Source organism: Halictus rubicundus, chromosome 6, assembly GCF_050948215.1.
Source record: "Halictus rubicundus isolate RS-2024b chromosome 6, iyHalRubi1_principal, whole genome shotgun sequence".
NCBI lineage: Eukaryota > Metazoa > Arthropoda > Insecta > Hymenoptera > Halictidae > Halictus > Halictus rubicundus.
The window spans coordinates 17,221,901-17,239,801 of NC_135154.1; the positions used below are offsets into that span (position 1 = coordinate 17,221,901).

General features: G+C 43.7%; 1 protein-coding gene across 2 annotated transcripts in view; it reads left to right on the top strand.

Annotated features, from left to right (window-relative positions):
- Positions 1-288: 288 nt before the first annotated feature.
- Positions 289-17,901, top strand: part of Ptc (protein patched) — a 57,191-nt gene continuing 39,578 nt past the window's right edge. For both annotated transcript variants that reach the window (XM_076789027.1, XM_076789028.1), the window contains exons 1-2: positions 289-510; positions 14,954-15,146. In XM_076789027.1, coding sequence (XP_076645142.1) covers positions 289-510; positions 14,954-15,146 — 415 coding nt within the window. The remainder of the gene's footprint in view (positions 511-14,953; positions 15,147-17,901) is intronic.

The following is a 17,901-nucleotide window of genomic DNA, read 5'->3' on the forward strand; positions in this document are numbered from 1 at the left end:
GAAGTTCGTGCGAGCGTTGCGTGGAAAACGTCAGCGAGTGAGTGTGAAATTTTTTTTTTGTCTACGTGGTTTTCTGTGTTCGCGAGTAAAAATCATTTTCCCCGACACGGTGCGACTCCGGCGGCGAGTAGAAACGCGACTGTAGAAGGCGAGAGAGGGAAACGAAAAGAAAAAAGAAACGAAGAAGAGCGTTAGTATAGTTGAGACGCGCCGATACGTCCCCGACGGGGAGTAGTATTACAAAATAAACATACTGCGAATTGTGACGGAGCGAATGCATGACGGATCATGGTTTCTGCGTCCGGCCCCACAGGGATCCTAGCGGGACGCCCTTCCGGTTCTCAGTGCCATCAAGGTCCGCAGTCGTTGCAGAACGGAAGCACGGGCAAAGGTCATCATGAAAAGCACAGTAAACTCAGTGTCGAGGATGCGAAACTGCGTCACGAGTCCGATCTGTATATCAGGCCCAGCTGGACCGATGCTGCGATAGCGTTGGACCAACTCGAGAAGGTGAGTTTACCCTGTGTCTTGAATTATAATCACAGGGGGTTGGAAGTGCAGCTACGTTCATCTAGTTTCGCCGATGTATTTAACACTAGGGTTACGGGACGCGTCAAAATGACACGTTCTAATATCTTTAATTTACGATTATTGAGATTATAAAGATGCATTCATGAGGAATTATTCAACAAATTTATTTCTTTGGGTATATGTTATTTTTAAAATGGCTAAAAATTTAGATAGATACATTCTCGTTGTTTTTTATAAATCAATGTAAACTAGTCACTTTATAAAAATAAGAAGAATGTGTCTATCCAAGTTTTCAGCCATTTCTTAAATAATATATACCTAAGGAAATAAGTTTGTTGAGTAATTCCACGTAGATGGATCTTCGCAATCTCAATAATCGTAAATTAAAAATATTAGAACCCGCCATTCTGACGGGTCCCGTAAACCTAGTGTTAAATCGCTCTTTATCGATTGCATCCTTGCATGATTCGATCAGGTTCCTCGGGAATATAAATATTGGGGATTTTAAGTACTACATGACGCCTATATTACCTACTAACTGGTTGTTTTTACATATTCATGTTATTGATAAACAATCGGGCGGATTTTATGCATTCATGACAATACGCGTTGATGACAGGGACAGACGTCAATGTCGACCGGAATAATTGCACATGTATAGGATAGTAATGCAAATGGCTTCTCCATAGATATCGATATTTATATAAACGTCTACCATCTTTGAGGACGAATGTCGTCATATAGTTGACATCAGGTCCGTAACTCGTAAAGTTGAAAATAAATATGTTAATTGTTCTAGTAACAAAGGATCGGTATATATTTTTATTTTTCCCCAGAACTGACGACTTTGGTATAGGATTCAGCTTGCTAATTATGAAATGATCGTTTCGAAAAGGAAATGGTGGAAATTTTTAGCTGAGAACGAATGGAGCAGTGGATTGAACAAGACATGGGGGTGTTTAATTAACGGGTAGTCGGTGCTAGTAAAATTAAAAATTGAGAGTAGTAGTCTCGACGATAGGCCGGACGTTTCCTGCGCAAGCGTTCGAATCTCCCGTGGATTTGCTATTGCCAGCCATCTAATCGATGAAGTACACGCTCTCTGCGGGTTATACAGGCATCGGTATCTCCGGCAAGCTGCGGACAGTTACGCTAACTAGACGTAGATAATAGCTTGATCGCACGCCACTTCGTGAGCCCCGCTTTCGGCCCCGACACTCGGACAAGATGGGAATATAAATTTGATGCAAATTACGCCGGATCCGACGTAATCGCGCTTGTTACTTTCCATCGGGTATCGCGATAAATGGGAAAATTGCTGACGTTGACATCGCTCTGTCAGATCAATAAAATGGCCCACATTGTATCCAACCTTCCCGTCAATTATTTCTAGATATTCTGTTGAACCCATCAAAACAGAACTGAACTATTCAATTCTCTACTTAATGCTGCCAATCCCTAATTTACACAATACCGAATCGCTAATGCGATTTTTAACGCATTTGAACGGTTAATATCATTTGCTTCGCTCCGAGTAATGCAGATCGTCATTTTTTAACGAAGAAAAATGTTTCTAAGTTGAATGTGATACATATTTTGTAAGTCCAATGGGATGGGACGTATGTTATCAATTGTGTGTCCAGAATTTAAATCCTGAGCTTACATTTCACCGTAGGTGCACGTAAAAATTGCATTCCATAAAATTAAAACCCTTTGCGGTTGAAATTGTTTCGACCCAGAATTTTATTGAACTTGGAGAAGCTTCATCCGACACGGAACATTTGATAAACAGGATGAAGTGAAATCGAACGCATTAACTCGGACTATGTTTAATTTTTAGCCGTTTATTCGATATAAATAAATTTAGTAATGTTGATATTAGAGGAAGATTATTGGTTTACGAATATCGAGAAGTTCAATCTTAAAAATTAAAATCATTTCCAGCAACGATAACGCGGAGTTTGTTACGATCAGCGTTATTTCGAGAAAGTGGCACCGAGAAGAGAACTTCTCGCGAAACAATAACAAGCAGCGAAGTTTGCGTCTCGGACTTGGAAGTACCCTTTCGACGGGACGCCCCTAAGTTCTCTCTCGCAGCCTAGCTGTAAACTTTCACACACGCGGGTGGTCCCGGAGACGTGTTTTCGAAGGTGAGAGAGCAACGGGCCGAGGGTGGAGGGGCGAGGAACACGGCGAAAGAAAGACAGAAGGACTGGGTTGAAGTGTGGATCGACGAAGGATCGACTTCCTGCTAAGGAATACACCACAACCCTCCTTGTTTTCACTGACACGAACCTTTTCGTCCAGCTGAAAAAATCCCCCGAATATAGACGGGACGAAGACGCAGACGAAGACGAAGACGATCTCGAGCAGTCTTGCGACACCGAGATCGTCCCCCGAGATCTTTCGATCTCGAGTACCAGGTAAAATGTGCGTGGCACGTGAACGAACCACAGGGCTATCGCCTTTCGGTCCAAATAGGGTGGGGAGAGCGAGCTTTCGGCAGACCGGGGCCCTTTTCTTTGGTTTTTCTGAGAAGGACAGCCCTGCTGCACCACGGATACCTTCTGTCGTTGGGTTTCCCTTCGAGAGACTGTCTTATTCTCGCTGCAGAACCCGTGGAAATCTGTATCGAAATTGTTCGTTTAACCCTTTGATCGTAGATCAAGATGCAGGTCTGCATCTATTTGTCTTTGTTGATGTTCTTATTTTGGCACCTACACTAAATTTACTACCAGCGTAGCACTTCATCTTTGCGTCTTCGTCTCCTCTGAAGTTCTTGTAACGCTAAATCCACCACGGTCGAATGACCAGTTTATTATCTTGCAATTGCTGGAATTGTAGAAAGACTCTGGTAGGAAATGATTGAATGAATTTTATTAGCCAATCGTGTACTAGAATGGTATAAATCGGTCAATTTTGTGTCTCGGATACGTCGGTCCCGAGGTATTGCTTGCTATTGTGGGACTAGCGGAAGAATCCCGAGGTAACGTGCAAGAGTCCTATCAATCAGTCAACACGGCGCTTTTCATCTCGTTGATCATTCGCGAAGTATGTTCGGAGCACGAGCTCTGTTCCAGTTGGACGACCACAGGGAACTTTGCGACGTGGAAACCGCTTGTGACCACCCAGAGAGAGAGACCAGCTTCAGCAAAACGTACCCTAGAACTGACTCGGTTCGCCGGTTATTACACGGAGATCCTCTTTCCTACAGGATCGAGGGCAATTGAAAGCAATTTGTACCTTGATTACGACAACTCTGTATCACATGCTGTTGCATTACGTAGAACTTGCTGCGTTCGATGAAAGCTTGTTTGCTACTGTCTAGGAACAACAATCTTCTGGAGCTTGGATATGCTCAACCAAAAGCTCCTCCAATACGTTGATCGCCGCTGTTAAGTCACCACTATTGTTTTGCTTAACACTAGGTTTACGGGACCCGTCAAAATGACGGGTTCTAGTATTTTTAATTCAAAATTATGAAGATTCTAAGGACGCATACGTGGGAAATTATCTAGCAAATTTATTTCTTTGAGTATATATTATTTTAAAAGTATTGCTAAAAATGTGGGTAGCACGTTCTTGTCATTTTTCTAAAGTAATGCAAAATAGTCACTTTTAGTGCTCCGTGAACCTAGTGTTAAAAACGATTGTTATCGACTGCGGATTTTATGCATTTCTGGGAAAAACCAGTTGGTGCAATTGAAAGTAGTAGAAACATTAAAAGATTCTCAGTACATTGTTCTCAACTTGTTAAGATTGTTAGAAAATAAACTAAAGGCCTACGTGGCCACTATATCTTGTAATTAGTGGCATACAACTTTTATTTTGCATAAACTTTGATAGGCACCGAATGTATCAGTTTGTTCGTTCTCAAACGAACTAAGTTGTAGTGTACGGTATAAACTTCAGTGGCAGGTAACTGGTAATAATTATCAATCGCTCCGGTGGTTAGTACGACCGAAATAGGCAAGGCTTGTGTGAAATTTCAATTGTAATCTCTACAGACTTTTTCGTCTGTAACATTTGTTTTTCGAGTGACGGAATTTTGTCGAGAAAACGGGCTTTTCAACGCACCGTGCATCGGCAGCGACTTCCAAAACGATTAGCTCGCTCGTACGCTCCCGCAGGCTCCGATCAATCGTTCGGAGATCCCTGTTGCACTTATGCCCCTCGGATTCCAGGGAAAGGCGATCGTCTAATTGCTGCGAGCGTGTCTCCGTGACGCGACCGCTCGGGGAATAAGAAAAGCGACGCGTACAGAGTTTCCCGAAGTCTAAAAATACAGTCGCCGGCTGACTTAGCGAAGCAACTGGAATAGTCGGGGCAGTCACGGGGAAGTCGATCGGGGTCGGAAGATCCGTTTATGCGAAGGGATTACGTGTGCAGAGAAGGTCTGCCACAGCCAGCTCCTCCGGTCTCTTGCCACCCAGCGAGACCGGCGCGAATAAAGTGAACCGATCGAGAGCCGCTTCTCGCTCCCGTTTTATCGTTTGCGCGATTGCACAATTACGGCGTTACCGGCGGGAGGTGGTGACAGCGGCGGGTGGCGGCGGACAGTGACGGTGTGTAACCGGGACGGGCAGAAAAAGGAGCAAATTCGAGGTCGACGGTCCACTTTTCTTGGCCACCGCGCGCCGTCTCAAAAAGGACAGCGACTCCGTTTGCCGCTCGCTATGCTCTTTCGCTCGTTCGTTCGTTCGTTCGTTTCTCTCGTTCGTTCTCGCGTTCATGCCGGATGAGTCAGTCCGTCTCACGGGCACTGCCCTTACGATTCCGTGTACGCATACTTGTACACGTGCGTATCTCTCTCACCCTCGAGAGACGCAGACGCACCGGACGCATCCTCGGTCGCTTCAGTTCTAGAGGACAATGCGGGACGGTCCGAAGATTTTCGGCTATCTTGTCGCTTGGAAAGCTGAAGACGTTCCATGGTGGAACGTTCCTGACAAGTTGTCGCGAAACTTTGGGAGGACGTGGTTCTTGCTAAAATTTTAGACACATCTTTCATATTCGAGGAGCGAAAACAACCCCCATAGTTTGGGGTTGGAACCATACTTGGTCGATTATCTCGGGAACTATTCGAGCTGGAGGGATGTTTCACATGGCAAAATTGTGTATTTTCAACACTAGGTTTACGGGACCCGTCAAAATGACGGATTCTAATATTTTTAATTTACGATTATTGAGATCGTGAAGATCCATCTACGTGGAATTACTCAACAAACTTATTTCCTTAGGTATATATTATTTAAAAAATGGCTGAAAACTTGGATAGACACATGCTTCTTACTTTCATAAAGTAATGTAAAATACTCACTTTTAATGCTCCGTAAACCTAGTGTTAAATAAGGAAGAAGAGGCTCCCCCTGAAGGTGATTAGGTAGTGCTGGCAACCTAATGCCCTTGTGTTCAGTTTGTCACTGCTGTTCATTGACTACGAGTTCTAAATTAGGTATAGTCTAGCCACTGTTCAAAATTCAACTGTTGTATTCTCCTACAAATTAAAATCGACTCTAGTAAAGACAAATATTGTAACTTAAATTCCTTCGGTGACAAATATAAACATGATTTTAATGATTTAGTTATGATTCATTGTAAATGTACGTTTATTGTGGTTGGAAAGAATCCGCTTGCAGCCAAGAATTATACAATTTATTAAATGTACGATATGTACATTATTATATGTACAATTTATTAAATGTACGATATGTACATTATTATATGTACAATTTATTAAATGTACGATATGTACATTATTATATGTACAATTTATTAAATGTACGATATGTACATTATTATATGTACAATTTATTAAATGTACGATATGTACATTATTATATGTACAATTTATTAAATGTACGCAAAAAATTAAATGTACGATACAGAGTAATCCTCCAACTTTCTTGCATGTTACAGATCCTAATTAAGTTTAGTACAATGAATATATCAACGTAAAAATTCATTTTAAAACCTGCACAAATAATTCCGTCAGCCACGTATGGCTGACGTGGCGTTCAACGTGTTAAATAAGAAGAGATACGAAACATAATCGTACTTATGTTACGACCCAGCAATTCACTATCACACCCGTCGAGTTCTGTCCCTTCAGAGCTATTTTATCGGTTCAGTTTGTTCAGAATGGAAAGAACACGATTTTTGCGGAGTAGCATTAGAATTTGCATCACGAACAGCATACCGGAAGTGTGCGCATAGTTCGGTACATTGTGCGCTGCGGTTCTAGACGACTATCGCGGTGAATCGTGTTGTACGTAGTCGCAAACCTGAGCACGTGTGCACGGATGAATTGTCGCGAGCGTCCGCTTACTCCAATTTGTTTACCGTCCAGGAGGATGATTAAGTTACAGGCAACGACCTCGACCTCCTACACCAACTCTCCTGTACACAATCGTTCGCTTGTATATGGCTGCGTGCTCATATTTCCTATAAGCATTCGGCCAGATTGCCTCACAACCCTATAGTCTGTTTATTAGATGATTGTTTTTAATATTTCATCGTGACAATGAACTGGAACGATGTTTGGTCTGTTGTTCGTCTAAGCAAAATACCCAGCTGGCCACCAAATCTACCAAACGCATAAACTTCTGTGAAACTGAAACTATTGTATCAGTATGCAAGTTTTGGAGTAACAACATTTCATAGTTTTATGTAAAATAGTATTAAAAAATGCATGATAAATCAGAGTTCTAAAAATTGTTATCAATAACTCACTTATCATATCTTCTAATTGCAATGCAATTTGAACGTTTAAAATAAAAAGGATCCTTTATTTTAATTGCATGTTGCACAATATGCAGTTTCTAAATTTTCTGTTGGATCTATTGAAATAGCACTAACAACAGGCTTCTGAACGATAAGAACAATAAGAACTAAGCTAAGAACAACGTTCTTAAATCGAGTACGTTTCGTAATTTAAATGGGACGAAACATATATTAAAAAAAGTGTCCTTTATTTGAATTTCATGATGTACAAAATGTTATTTCAACATTTTTCGGAAATGTTCGTTCGGAATTCTTGAAACATTGTATTGTTCTCAGCACGACTCGGGCAGAAGAAACTTTTCAAACACACGATGATATTGCAATGATAAGCTTGTAGTCATAATAGTGAATAAACGCGGAGTATCAGCTGTTTCGTTTGCGGCCGGCCTCTGCGCCGAGCAGAAATTCAGCAGAAAGATGATTCTCGGAAGTCCGAGAACGCCTCGGGGCTAAAGATAACGACAAACTTCGTGCCGTACTATTTTATAATCGCATCTTAATTTCTGGCAGCTGAAATCCTCCGGTCTGCGAGAGCACAATGCTGTACATTCACGCACGTTGCGTCGGCCCCGGCCGTTCCACTGAGATTAAAGGGCGCCGACACTATGTGTGAGGCTTTTACACTAATAATACCTACGAAAGAGAGGGCCTCGTAAATGTCCAGAGGGTGGAGGCATGCCGACCGAGAAAGCACCGCCTTTCCTTGGCGACGCGGGTCGCATGATATGCTTAGAGACCGTCGGACCGACGTGATTTTAATGTATAACGCATAACGATGGCCGGCTAATTATACTCTTAACGCGCCGCCGCCGCGAAAAAATCTGAGGAACAGCGCTGTGATATGCAAATTTCAAACAGAATTTCTTTCAAGAATAATTCAGACGCGCGGATCTAGGTGTGAAGAATGCGAGATGCGGATGGCAAGAAAGAAGTGCTCTAAAACATCATACTTTAAAGTTATGTGTCTATAAATAATGTTACATGTTGAGTGTAACAATGTGAAATTAATTTTCTAAATTGAACGCAGGGGGCACAGAAAAATTGTTGTTTTGGACACAAAGACGGGAGGCTACATTCAGCCGAACCTTAAGCTTAGGGTAGATGGAAGAGTAGAATAATATGAGGACTATGTTACGGAATTTTATGACAATATACCAATCTCTATCTTTTCTATCTGAAATATTTTTAATAATTTGTGTAACGTTCTCAACACTCAATGGACTCTAGCATCTGTAGCGAGTGGTTCGCGCCTAATTGCACTAGCAGAGACGTTAGGATTTCTGCTAACGACAGTGGGTGTCCTTTTGCCGTTCCAAGGAATCCTAATGTCTCGAAGTCTCTAATTTCCTAATTGTCCGTTGCCTGAGAACAAAGTCATACCCGCAAACCCGGAGATGTTTGAGCGATAGCTGGGTGTATCAATCAGGTACTGACCCTACGCAAAAGACCCGACCTGAAGAGGTCCCAGCAACCAGTGGGCGGGTACCCTTCACTAGGGATGAAAGGAACAGGCCGACCCAACGTTCCTTGGACCTCATCCATTTCGTTCTGACACTGATTCCATCGACGTTTACGCCGGATTTACAACGTCAGCAGCCATGCGAAATCATGGGTTTCGTTTATTCCGCGTTCCACGATTTTCCACGCGAAAATCTTCCTTTTATCCCTTTTGCGGCGCTGTGGGTCCGCTTACACAACGAATTCGGGGTCGTAATGGGTACCGGGAAGATTGAAAGGCTACCCTGGACCTTTGCACAAAAGCCGCTGAAAGGCGTCTGAACTTTCAGGAATTGATGGATCCTTCGGAACTGGTGCAAAAGCTGTGTACGGAAATTTTAATTCTGTAGATACTCGTTTTCGAAGAGGAAGCATTTTGCAATTATTTTCGGCTGGTAGAAGAAGACAGTATGCAAGCATAGCGAGATCATTTGCTCGCAAAAGTTTAAACCTTTCGGAATTTAGGAATACGTCGAAGAATGCGTTTCCGTTACACCGCGACACCATGAAATTGTCGCGTTTGTCTTGTTACCTAATCTTCCTCGAACATATTCCTCCCTTGCGCAACGGTCGATTGCGTGCACGTTTTTCCTCGTTACATAATATTACAACTAACGAGACTCGCGTGCCCGGAGAAGACCGGCACAGGAACAAGGGAGAGAGAGAGAGAGAGAGAGAGAGAGAGAGAGAGAGAGAGAGAGAGAGAGAGAGAGAGAGCGAGCGAGCGCCGAGGCAACGTTCCACGGCAACAAAACCGAATCGTGGTCGCGCAATTGATATATTCATTAGCCGCCTAATAAGCGGGGGCCCGGTCGAGTCTCGGTAAACAGAGAACGCTCGATCTCAATTACATTTACGAGTAAATCATCTCGCCACTTATTAAGCCCGCTCGAACGAACTTGTCTCTACCATTAATCACGCACCGTGCGCCGACTCCGATGCCAATCGTGCATCAAGCAGGAAGAACCGACGATGGTGATGATGCTGCTGGTGGTACGATCATGGTGGTGGTGGTTGTTGTTCTTCTTGCTTGCTTGCTTGCTTGCTTGCCGGTGTCTCTCCGTCTCTTACGTGGCCGCGCAAAGGTGGAACTTAGCTACTGGAATCCCAACGGAAGGTTTTCCTTTCGAATAGGTATCGCCCCGGTGGAATTCTTCGACCGATTAGAGCGCCAGTCGGATCGAGTTTCTTGCGGACACTTTCGAGCCGTACCTACCGCAAGAAACCTATGCGTTTGTCTGGCGAGTCGTATGTCGTCCACTCAACCCCTTCGAATGAGTTCCACCCCTTTTTTTCCGGCCACTTATCCGCCGAAGGTAATCATTCCGAATGGGATTCTTCCGTCGCGAAAACTCGCTTCGCAACCACCCACTAACTCCCACGCGACTGTTCATGGGGGTTCTTGATGCACACGCTGCGGGTCTACTTGCGAAATAAAAGTTAACTGCGTCCTTCGTACCGTAATAGACCTGCCTTTTCTCCTTTAACAATCATTGATAAGTCAATGATATATTGACAAACTTAACCCTTTGCGCTCGAAGCTATTTTGACTCGAAAACGAAACATTTCTTCTGACCTAGAATATTTCCCTTTTATATATATATTTTTCATGTTATACGTACGAGGAATGAATGATCTTAATTATATACGAATATAGTAATATATACAGTCAGCTGAAATAATATTCAGACTCTCTTGAGTACACCAGCAATTTTTTAATATTGGATTATGCATCGTCAAGAAAATTTGAGAGAATTGAAACTGGTCGGAACTTTTACAACTTCTTCGTGCGAGCCTATGTTGAAAATTTACCAAATACGTTTTGTTGATCTCTGTCGGTTATATACACTAACGAGCAAAACTGAGTCTACACTATTTGAAGCAACATAACTTTTAAAAAATTAGATCAAATGACTTGAGTTTTATTGAGAAGTTAGAAGGATTAGTTTGTTAGACGAGGTGTAAAAAATTTTTGAAAAAAATTTGAATTGGTCGGAATCGCTAAAGGAATAGTAAAAGTTGGTTTTTTCAGCTTTTTTATCCGAGCCTGTATTGAAAATTTAAAGAATGTATTTGAATGTATGAATATATTTCACCGATATCGGTTAATTCGTTTACGAGTTATAAACGATTAAAAGTGCGATTTTAAGTCGAATATCGTGAGAAACGTCAATTTTTCCACTTTTAAGCGTTTATAACTCGTAAACGAATTAACGAATATCGGTGAAATTTTCAGCATGGATATAATTTATTCAAGCGAGTCAAACACATTTTTTAAATTTTCAATGCAGGCTCAGATAAAAAAGCAAAAGAAACCAACTTTTACTATTTCTTTTGCGATTCCGACCAATTCAAACTTTTTTACACCTCGTCTGATAAACTAATCCTTCTAACTTCTCAATAAAATTCAAGTCATTTGATCTAATTTTTAAAAAGTTATGTTGTTATGTTGCAAATAGTGTAGACTCAGTTCTGCTCGTTAGTGTATATCTTTTTCATGTTATACATACGGAAATGGTGCAATATACTCGTACCGTACCGAAGTGTTTAGTAATTTATTAAATACAAACACGTTTAACAATGTAAAAAATATTTTGAATAATGATACAGCAATTTTCTAGTGGCGCCTTACAGTCGCCATTCGAGTGCTAACGGTTAAATTTTGTTGGTGTTTTCACGGTTTTAAATTGCCCCAACTCGTTTCTGTCGTAAATGCATAAAATCTATTCACGAGAAACAGGAACCACCTTGAAATATAAACTTCGCCCTATGAAACAATTTTTAGCATTTTTATCGTAGTAAAACGGGGGTGCGACTCTCGAAACATGTTCCCAATTGAACAGTGCCCACGGGACTCGTTTCAAATTTTCAAAATTTCATTGTTTGAGAATGCACGTAAATTCAAGCAAATCTCACGTTCCATTTTACAAAAAGGGGAACACGGCAAAAATGTTTTTCATTGACTGGAGAGTTCCTTGCGGTAAAAAAATGCTATTAATGTTCGTCAATGTACAAACTTTCTAGTGCTCCGTGATTTCATAGCTAAGAGTCCGCTGGCCAATGTCTTCGCGAATCGTTGGAGCACGTGACGCGTCGTCGATCGCTGATCGCCATTAACAAGCAGAAAAATCGATTGCCTAACCGGGCGTCCGATAAACACGCGTCCCATGATCGAATCTTAACGGAGTTAAAGGGCAGCCTGATATTTCACGACGATGTTATCTCCGATCGCGGCGCATGATGCTTTCACGAAAAGAAGGGGAGCGAATTCGGTCTCTCTCTTGCTCGCCACGCGAAGAAAATCGAGGGAGGGGCACCGTTATAATAACTCGTCGCCACGGGGTCCCCGGTGACATAACTCCGATCCCGTTCGAGATCTAGCGATCTCGATTAAACAATTATATACTGTACGCCACGACGACGACGACGACGACGAAGAAGAAGAAGAAGAAGAAGAAGAAGAGGAAGGATCGTTTGTTCATCTCGAGATGACTTCATTCTCGAAAGCCAAAACACGATCTTGAGGAACGTTCGCGGAGTCGAGTCGAAAAAGGGCGAACGATGCGGGGGTGGGGAGAGAGAGACAACGCTTAACGAATTTATGTTATTCGTACTTTTAATGTTTTTTACGACGCGACACGAGGCTCGCGAGGAGATAGCGAACAGCATAACAGGATCTTATGTCAACGACGGTGGTCCCAGCGCCACGAGGTTGTAATATGTAGATATTGCCCACCACGAGAAACCCCATAAGTTCCGCGGGGACCACTTACGGGAAAAAGGGGGAATTCCTTTTCCTCTCCGGCCTGTTCTCTCTCCTCCACGGTTCGCCAGCTATATAGACGTCTCGAGACCGACTCGTGGCGTCTGCGCTTCCTTTCTTCTCTTTTTCCCCCCTTGTTCTCGCTCTTGGTCGCTCCCCTCTCTTTCTCTCCTCTTACTCGATCCTTCTTCTCCCCTTCTTCGTCGCCTCCTTACCTTTCGGTTTCTACCGGTGATCCCGAACCGTACGAGAAAATTCGACCGCGTTCCCCTGACTTCGAGATGAGGGCTCGCGTGTCTCTCTCGCGATTGTTCGCAAACAATGTTCGCGGAGCCGTTTAGCGGTTTGTCTCCTCGGGGGACATCGGGCCCCTTGATTGCCGTGGCTGTCAGCGATTATGCGGTGCCCCCGAGCTGCCTAAACGCGGCTAAATTCTCCCTTTACGCCATCCACAGTCTGCGAGAATACGTAGCTGCCGGTTTTTATGCTGAACAGAAATTCTCCGCATTAATTACGAGATACGAGAGGCACATAGACTGTCATTTCTTTACGTAATTATTTTAATCAGTATTTCGAAATTCTTTAAATGGTTTCACTGCAGTTTATTCTTGTTAGAGCGGGCGCAAGGTATTTTATCTCAAAATTTTTCCCCACGAATTATTCCATTTTTCATTGGTAATTTGGTGGCTTGTGTAATTGTTCGAATATCGTTTAAAATCGGATAACTTTTTTAGAAGAGCGACAGGAAGTCCTCTACTGCACGTACTCTTTATCGTCAGAACGAAATTGCTATGATTCTGATGGCGTTAAGCGAAGGACCACCTATATTACAATTTTATACGCATGTTTGTTAACACGTATTTGCAACTATTATACATTGTACATATATTAACCTGTTAACCGGGGAACACCATCACGTTCCACCACTCTCATTACCGAAATGATACTGATTCCCCCCGTGTCTTAAATTCATGTCGAGACATGTATGGATGACTGATACCTTTGTTGTTCGAAAATATACGTCCCACCCGTTCCAGGGCGCAACATATATTTCAAGGACGCATTCATATGTCCTACCCGTACCCGATATTGTTAAAAACGTTGTAAGAGTGGCTGAAATGTACGTGACAAAATGGTCCAAGGTCACCGTTGATCGACCGAAAAGACTCCGGATGAAAGACTGCGGATCTAGAAACGCAGGAAGGAAGAGAAACGACGAAACGAACGAAATTGACCACACCTTGCGGGAGGTAGAAAAATGCCGAGAAAAGGGGGAGAGGGGTAAAATCGATAGTGGTTGGTGTCGGTAGAGGCGAGAGTTTCCCGGGTACCATGTGGCCGACGAGGATTGTCTGCTCGTCTAGAGTTACCCGAGTCTGGGCAGCCGCGAGGCCGCGGCACGAGAGTTAATTGGCTGGAAAACCTTGCTATCCGATACTCGACGCCCGGCTACTGTCCCGGGATACGTAAGCGTGTGTAATCTGTATTTTCATCTGTACCCGTGGCCACATCGCGGCGTTGTCGCGCTCTCCTTCGGGATCGCTCTGTTGTCCTCTTCTCTTTCTCTCTTATCCGGCCGCTGGTCGCTGCCTGCTGCCCAGAGAAGAGAGGAGAGCAAAGAGCCAGGCAGCTCTGCTCTCCGCGGCTCTCTAACTGTACCTCGACGAGCGACGTAGACACCGGAGGAGAAAAGCGTCCGCTCCTTTCCTCCCGAGCCCGATTCCATTCTGATCCGTGGCTCTCCGCGCGTCCTTCCCTCTCCGTCTTTCTTTCCCCTGTCGACCAGGAAAGATAGGTATTGTTGCGGGTGGTCCCTGGTGCACATTGTCAGACCGGCCACCAGGTAGTGTGCAACGTTGCCGCTCGCAATGTTGCGACCGTTCCGTTCCTCTCTCCCTCCATTGGATTCATCCCGATCCTTTTCCCCTTGTTTCTCGTCCTCTTTAATTCGCCAGGACGTCGCTCCTCCAACCTGGCTGCATCATCGGCCCTGAATTTTCAAGTGTCTCCTGTCTTTAATTAGTCGTCCATTCCTGTTGCTTCGATTCGCCAGGATTTCATTATCAGAACTTGTGTGTCCTTCATTGCCTTTCAATTTTCTTCCTTCTCCATTCGTTCATTCATTTTTTGCTCATTGCTTTGCCTTCGATTCGCTAGGATTCGACTCTTGGACCTCGCGTGACCTTTAAACCTCCACTTTTTAAATTTATAATTTGTAACCCTTTCCACTCGATAACCAAACGTTCCCTCTGACCTAGAATATTCCCATTCCAATTCACCCGCGTACTTATTGACGAAGGAGCTTGCGCAGTAGTCCGGAAGGAAATCTCACCTCTCCTAATTAGGACAGCTAATGACCGTGGTTCTCGAATTTTTCAGGGCAAAGCGGAGGGTCAGAGGTCTGCGGTGTGGATCAGGGCAAGGCTGCAGGATCAGCTGAGTCAGCTGGGCTACTTCTTGCAGAGGCACGCAGGCAAAGTTCTCTTCCTCGCGATCGTCGCTCTGGCTACGTTCTGCGTTGCTCTCAAGTCCGCGCAAGTTCACAGCAAGGTCGAACAGCTCTGGGTTCAAGGTAAGTGCGCGATCGAACCGTTTCCTGTGTCTCTTATTCCTCCTTTTATCGAAGCTTCAGCGACCATCGAACAACCATCTGGCGCGGGAAAATGATTTTGGACCCGCCAAGTCGTTGGAAACACCGTTGTCCTCGTTCGAATCAAACTTCCATTCGAGATATCCTCTTTCTCCTGTCCCATAGAAATCGTTTGATGCAAATCGTTTGAGTAAACGTCGGGGAACGAAGCTTTTTGGTTTCATTGCGGAATCACATGCTGAGTAATAGCTGCGGTTGCAACGAGACGATTTGATGACTGATTAAAGAACGTCGTAACATGACAGGGTTCCAACAGTTCCATCAGTAATACTTCAGCGCATCTGGTACGCGATGTATTTTATACAAACCGCAGTGTTCGGTTCATTCTGCACGGTGTACAACACGGCTTATGTGTCCAACGTGACGGGAACATTATTCTCCTGGCTCCAACTGCCTTGCCCACCCCCAAATACTCGAAACTTTTGATTTCTCGACTGCTGCGAGAGAATATTCCGAGTTACGTCGCTCTCCGAGCTGAAATTACTCCAAACCTATATTCCGAAATAACTCTCTCATTCATTTTTCCAGTTTCGTTCAATTCCCATTCGGTTTAATTGCTTCAATCTTAACTATTTAAATATTGAAGCGATTCGGTAAATCCGAATGTATTTGGAACCCAAACGTTTTATATTCGAAGATATTGCAAATATTTAAAATGTAGTATCAAGCTTGTAACGTTTAATGGACTTTATGGAATGCAAGCGGGGACAATGATTTTTCTTTTTAAATAAAATTCCGGGCAAAGTGTGAATGAGGCCGCGAGAGTTTTCGAAGCCGAATTGCATATTTTTGGAACGTGTGGCGCGCTCGAAGAATAGCTTCAGGTGAAAAAATACTATCGGACGGAGGAGGATGGAGAGAAGTCAGAACAGAGTGACAAAAGGAGGACAGAGAATTGAACGAAAGATCGCTTTACCCCCACGCCCGGGCACATGGTACATTAGTTTGCTCGCTGGGTGGCCCTCTATATTTATCCGTGGTCCGAAACGCTAATTCGAACACCCCGTTGCTAACTTAAACTTCAAGCGCGCGGGTGAAATCGAAAGATCTCGGGTAGCTCGATGGAATTACGTGGGGCCGGTCATAATTCCTCGTTCCACCAAAAACAATCAAATTTCCTTACGTCAGGCAATTCGTCAAAGAATATAAATTCCAAAGCCCTGCATAGATACAACACGAATTACTCGAAGTATATTTGTTTTTTGAAATTACTTCGGTGACCATAGGATAATAACTTTGTCTCTAAATAATTTGTTGAAGAGTAAATAGAACACACGGTAAAAATAATATCGAATAAAAACGGCTTTCCTCGGCGAGAACTCGTGCACGCCAGATAGCAGAAGTATCAACGTATTATGAGATTTTAATGAGCAAACGAGTTTGCGCGAGATCGCTCCGGAATAACGCTCCAGCGGAGTGATGATTCCGCTAAGTGTGATTAAATGAAAACCCGACGAAGTGTCGGTAAAAATTTGCATTCGCGACCATCTCGACCGGAAATCGTTAAAATATCATTGCTCCTCTAACATCTAACCGAACTGTAATTTTGTCTAATGATTTCGCGGAAAATGTCTAAACTGAAATCTTCGAGGAATGCGGATCGGTTAGTATCGCCAGCACCTAAACCAGATCGCGTTCTTAGACGAAGATACAGGATACATAAAATGGGGGGGGGGGGGGGGGGGGATGATATTCGCTGTTGAATTTATGAATTAATCCTCCGATGTCGTAAGATTCAAATGTGTAGATATTTCTGGTTTTTGTAAAAAAGGATAAATATAGGCTAGAGAGCATGGTGCGAAACACTTCTTTGACGACGGGCTGTAAATAAATAATTATAACTTCTTCGTTTATAGATCTTCTCCGGTAAGAAAAATATTCCTAGTCGCTTCAATAGCGTGGTAAAGTAGCTGTAAAATTTTCCAGACGATTGACTCAATATATTGGTTATAATAAATTCTTAAACGTTCGGTCATGCTCCTTAATCCTCGAATGGCGAGACTCGGGTCCATTTAAACTCAAATTTACAAACGTTTCGCCTGATTTCTATTTTTTTTTTTTAGTAATCAATTTGTGTCATCAGTTGTATGCATTAAGTCAGAACTATGTAAAAATTCTGAACAAATTGACTCGTTCACGTGGAACATTATTGACAAGAAGGTGGTTCGAATGAAGGTAATTGCTAGAGAAATGGTAAGGCAAGGGGTTAAAGGGCCTGGCGAAGGGATCGTTGCTCCTCGATTCACGTCTCACGTGGCCGCGGCGCGAGAGAAGAGGGCTCTTTCGAGATGGTGATTCGAGATGCGTGCGCCACGCGGATCGGTACCGGATATCCGTGAGGTGACTGCAGCAAAGTGCAGCAAACTCCGTGTCCGTGGCGGGATATGCGGGCATAGTGTTCTCGGTGTTCCCTTGGCAATGGCAATGGCAATGGCTAGCCGAGGGCCAGAGGACGATCCGATCCGATCCGATCCGATCCGATCCCGGCGCAAAAGAGCGGCGGCGGCGGCTGCGGCTGCGGGACGGAACGCGGCGACGATTGCATCGCCGCACGGAGAGGAATTTAACTTTACGACTTGACGGCGGCGGTGCGATTTGACGATATTCCGGGAACGGTGTAAATTCTCCGCGCCAGGGAGATTGATAAACGTTGCTTTATGGGTTCCTTGGTCTCGGC